General features: G+C 37.3%; 1 protein-coding gene across 1 annotated transcript; it reads right to left on the bottom strand.

Annotated features, from left to right (window-relative positions):
• LOC107639289 (U-box domain-containing protein 11) lies at positions 206 to 3996 on the bottom strand. The gene is made up of 4 exons (XM_016342771.2): positions 3444 to 3996; positions 2212 to 2328; positions 1642 to 2076; positions 206 to 1534 (listed from the first exon to the last, which is right to left on the bottom strand). The coding sequence occupies exons 1-4, from the start codon at positions 3852 to 3854 to the stop codon at positions 464 to 466; spliced, it is 2034 nt and encodes a 677-aa protein (XP_016198257.1). The 5' UTR covers positions 3855 to 3996; the 3' UTR covers positions 206 to 463.

Raw genomic sequence — 5401 nt, forward strand, 5'->3', positions numbered from 1 at the left:
CTTTTTAATAAGTTACTTATCTTTCTTCCATCTAACACTTTCATCGTCCATACTATTGATACTTAATACATTAAGTAACATGAATAAATAAGAGTGAATTTGATCTTATTGTCCAATTTTTTTATTGAAGGATGATTTCTTTGGTAGGGAGGCATAAAGACTCATCATAATAAAGCTTATACTTTTTAAGAGGAGAAAAAAAAAATGAAGAGGAAAACAGAAACTTTCTGTAAGAACTTAATAAGGAGACAATATATCAGTTGATTTCTTTACACGCTCATACATGGGTTACAAAAAGAACAAAGCAAGAAAAAGAAGGAAAGAATACACTGAATCAAATGAGGTTGTGACTTGCTTCACCCTCGTATGATCAGCTCTCAAACCAAAGTGTGGAAAATTATGTCAAATAATCAGAGGGAAGAAAGACATTGAATTTGAAGTCCTTTGCTTACATACCCAACATTCAAACCTGCTGCAACTTGCGAAGATGCTCCAATAATGAAGTAGCTTTCCTCTTTGCCCTCTCTGTACCGCTCCTTGAGAGTTCGGTAAGAGGTATGACAGCACCAAGTCTACTTAAAGAAGCAAGATTTTCGGTATCCCTCTTGCACAATGCGAGTAAAATAGCGGCCGCATTCTCTTTGTTGCGAGGCAATCCGGTCCTCAAAAGATCTATTAAAACTGGTATGGTGCTGGCTTTAACTATAGCTACCTTTGCCTCTTGATGGCTGGCAAGAACAGACATTATTGTGAGGGCTTCGTCCACCATCGATTTGCTTGAATCTGTAAGCATTTTCAACAGTGCTGTGATAATCCCTGCCCTAATGGCCCTGCCTTTGTTTCCTTGATAAATACATAAATTGAACAATGCTGTTGCTGCATCTTTCTTCCCTCTTGGGCTCCCATTTTGGAGCAATTCTACCAATGCAGGTATAGCGCCTGAGGCACCGATTATTATTTTATTCTCGTCGGCAAGTGACAAGCTGAAGAGGGTTGCTGCAGCATTTTCTCTTGCTTCCATGGTTCCAGCTCGGAGAACCTGGACGATGGATGGAATGGCACCCGCAAGCATTATGAGTCCCTTGTTGTTTTCATATATAGAAAGGTTGAGAATCGAAGTGACTGCATTATCCTGTGTCAATACATCTTCAGATGTTAAAAGGTTGACCAGAAGTGGAATTGCTCCGGCTTCAGCAATCAGTATCCTGTTGTCCGTGCTACGTTTGGAGAGTGATCGAATTTCAGTTACGGCTGCTCTACGATCCTCGACAGACCGGCTGGAGAGCTTCCGTACCAGGACTTCGATTGCCGCTATGTCACCTGTGACATCTCTGAACGATCCGTCGCTCTTCTTTATTTTTCCATTAGTTAGTCCTGTTGGCTGTTCAATGTTGTGCTCTATACACCACTGAGAAATAAGGCTCCTTAAAACATAGTTTGGCGTAAGCGTCAAATGCTGGAGCTTCTGCTGGGTTTTAGGACATGTTGTATTTCCACAATCTATCCATCTCTGTATGTAAGATCTCTCATACGTCTAGAGAATAAGAAACAATAAAAGATGTAAGAAAAATAGAAAAGGATATATGTTGAAAATTCAATGCAAAATGTCTGGTGCTTAAGCGACATATGATATGAACATACCTGACCGGTGGAAACAATAACCGGATCCCTCATTAGTTCCAAGGATATAGGGCAAAGAAAGTCTTCAGGAATTAGAACTCCTTCAGACTTTTTAACCTCAGGTGGGCTCTTACTCTCGGAGTTTTCTTCACTTTCGGTATCAGTAACATTTGTTAAGGAGATCTCAGACATGGTAGGGATGCTCCTGGCTCTTTCTAAGCGAGAAACTCCCTGATGTCTGCTGCAAACTTCCCCTCCATCATTTGTACGGATTTTGTCTAATTCTGATAAGTTTTCAGGACAGCTGTGTTGTTTATGCAATCCACTCGTGGTTCTACCAGGAACCTGACTGATTTCTTGAGCAAGTGGCTCAGATAATTTATAAGATGGCATTTGTGAAATCATAAACCCATATTTATCCGTGGCCCGTCTTAATTGTGTTCTGACTAAGTCCACCTATAAAAGCATAAAATTCATGTAGGCTTAAACCTGTGACCATGAGATCACGTAGAGACAACTTAATGGTTGCTCCAAGGCTCCCCTTCAACAACAATAATAATAATTTGAAAAAAAAATGCATCTGTGTTTTACCTGTTCTCTGACTTCTTCTGAAATTTCTAAATGATCATATGGTAAGTTGCTTAGTAGTTTTTCCAATTTCCATGTCACACTCTGAAATTGGAAGATAATGGTCTTGGCAGCTCCATCCTTAAATCAAGATATATCAAATTTCAGAGATGTTCAAAGACACCTTTTGACAGATATACATGCTGACAGAAATTCAGCATTTGTATGGTTCCATGTTAAATAATTCATGAGCTGTAAAACCATCTCTATTAGAAGAACATTAAACGAATGAAGTAAATATTTCCCAAGAAATCTGCGAAGCAAAATATAGAAAATGGCAAGAATAAGAACTCATTAAATTATATGTTGTACACCTTATCATCCCCTGTTGAAAGATGACTACATACAGTGATCTGGTCTTCGCAGCAAAAGACAGATCAGTAAAAATTTAACTCAAAAGAGTAAGCATGTTTCCGATAACAACTTAGGTCACACACATTTCCACATAACAAAAACTAACAATAGTTCAACATTACTAAAACTAATGAAAATAAATTTTTCCGTGCTCATTCTCCAAGCCTAGATGAATTTGAAACCTCATTAGTTCAACTGATGAAAGGAACCGGATCCTTCGTAATAAACCAGTATAATGCTCTGTAGTCTGTAATTTTAATTTTTTGGTGGATAGAAGTGCTCTATTGATGTGAAAGCTCTTTAAAATTAGTCTCATATATGTGACTTCCAAGTAATGGAATCGAATCTGATAAAGGTTCTATTCATTTCCCAGAATATCTACCCACAAGTAACAATTCATAGAACATCAGATTACAAGTTTTGAACTTTATGCTGAGCTAGATAAACACTAATCACAAGATTCCATTTTTCACCCCTCTCAAACAAACTTTCTGGTATGCTGTTTATGTTCATAAAATTGAATCTAGTATTCTTCCATTTCAAACCAAAAGAACAAACCCAATCATAATTGCAACGTAGATAGAAAAGCTTAGCAATTTGAGCGAGTAATTTCAATTTCCAATTGGGTGAACTACAGATCTAGAATTCAAAGATTATCCAAAAACGAATGTTGGTCTCTTCTAAACCGTTGAAACAAGTAAAACACTTTCAGCTCAGATCACTTCACTCCTAAGTCCTAACTCACTTTTCCGTAACCAATTCATTGCATTCACCAAACAAATCCTCGAAATCGAAACTCCAAAGAAAAGAAGAACGAGATAGATCGAGAGACAGAAACTCACAGAAGAGCAATTGGAACGGAAGTTCCTCGCCACCGAAAGCAAACGCTTCGCCGATTGAAGCGCCACCACCACATCAAACGACCAAGAAGCAGCACCACCACCACCATCGCCATCAGAAGCAGCAGCACCACCACCACCACTTTCAGACGAAGAACTCGAAGCAGAGTCGGCAACCTTGTTCAGCTCCTTAATCTCCTCGAACAGGTGCGTGAGGAGAGAGATCCGTCGCACCAGATCGGTGCAGTCCTTCCTGAAGGTGCCGTCGCCAGCAATGGCGGCGGGAAGTGGTGGTGTGGGTGCTGCTGCGGCGGCAGAGGACCCGGTCCCAACGGCTCCGACACACATACCGGCGATGTCGTGGACGATGGCAAGAAGCTCCGGCGTCCGGTCTCCGGCAACTTCGCCGGCCATGGCGCGCGTGTTTTGCTTCCTTCGGTTTTTGCGGTGTTTTGTAGTAATAAGGGGGTAATGTTGGTAACGCAACTAACGTCTTTGTTTTGTGTGTGTTGGATTCAAGGAAGGTCAAGAGAGAGTGTAATGTCATGAGACTTAACCTGGATTTAGATCTTCTAAAGTTTAAATTTTATTTTAGAAAATAAAGTGTGATTTTTTACTCTTAAATAATTTTTCTTTCATATTTATTATTGGTCTCACCTATAAAATCAATGGTTAGAGATCACACTTTATTCTTTAAAGTGAAATTTAAACTATAAAGGATCCAAATCCAATCAAACTAATTAAAATTAATTTAGTTCAGTTTGATTTGTTTGATTTTTTTAATCAATTCAAAAAACATATTACTATATTATTTCATAAATTCATAACATCAAAATCAACAAACACAAATACAATAAAATTTAACGACAAAAAAATTAAAATACGACAATTAAAGAAGATTAAAAGTTCAATACTCAACACAACAAAAAATAAATATAAATTTTTAGCAAAAAATAGTCACATTATAGTGTCTTCTCCTATAAAACGGCTAAATTTCTTTACGCAAATCGACCTGAAATAAAAAAGTAATTACATAATAAGAACAATAATAATAACAACAATATAGCACCAGTAGAAAAACATTCTAATCTAGTTATACATTCTAATAATAAAGATAACAATTTATACCGTAATAAGATGTACTCAATCAGACTCAACACCAGAATCTTCTTCCAGAATTCTAGCTTCCTTAATCATAGCTTTAAACATCTCAGTATGACCTAGTGATGCATGCACATGCCTAATTGCATTCCTAATCTTTAAAATTGAATCATGCATTTCTCTCAACCCATCATTCACAATGTAACACCCTAATATTCAAATCCTTATACTCGAGTCATAAGTCAATGATATTGCGATGGTACGACTCTCAGGTGGATTATAATACATACATACATATATATAATTGAAAGAAAATATTAAACTAGAAGCCTGAAGAGGAACAAAATAAAATCGCGAAGTCATAGCACTTATGCATCGATCAAACAGAAGCTAAAGTGTGAATCAAAAGCGATATAAGGTTAAAACCATAAAGAAGATTAAGATAAAGTCAGAATATAGATATATAACATAAGTAATTAGCCACTAGTCATGACCAGCGAAATTTAGGCCGGCTAGGGTACAGAATAAAAACAGTTTGACAACAATATCTTCTATCTCTCCCAAAAGATACATAAAGGCCTCTATAGGCAAGTTTTCAAAAGGATTAAATAAATAACAGAAGTTTTTCAAAACAAAAGTGGAGAGATTTTAAACAAAATAAAGCAGAAATATAATAATCTTCGCCATCTCTCAGATGAAGCACAGCTCACTACTGAGCACCTGGACTTGCATCTGAAAAACAAGAGATATATACGGAATGAGAACCCTCGACCCATGGGTTTTCAGTACAGTAAAAGTGCCAAATAAATACTGCATAAGGCAATATGAACTCACTAAGAAATCTTAATTCTCCACATATC

This window comes from Arachis ipaensis, chromosome B04, assembly GCF_000816755.2.
Source record: "Arachis ipaensis cultivar K30076 chromosome B04, Araip1.1, whole genome shotgun sequence".
Lineage (NCBI taxonomy): Eukaryota > Viridiplantae > Streptophyta > Magnoliopsida > Fabales > Fabaceae > Arachis > Arachis ipaensis.

Excerpts from the sequence above, each read along its gene's own strand:
- LOC107639289 (XM_016342771.2), bottom strand. The coding sequence starts at position 3,854 with ATGGCCGGCGAAGTTGCCGGAGACCGGACGCCGGAGCTTCTTGCCATC. Across the intron at positions 2,329-3,443 it reads TCCGTTCCAATTGCTCTTCT|GATGGAGCTGCCAAGACCAT; the intron begins GTGAGTTTCTGT and ends TCTTGATTTAAG. Across the intron at positions 1,535-1,641 it reads TTATTGTTTCCACCGGTCAG|ACGTATGAGAGATCTTACAT; the intron begins GTATGTTCATAT and ends CTTATTCTCTAG.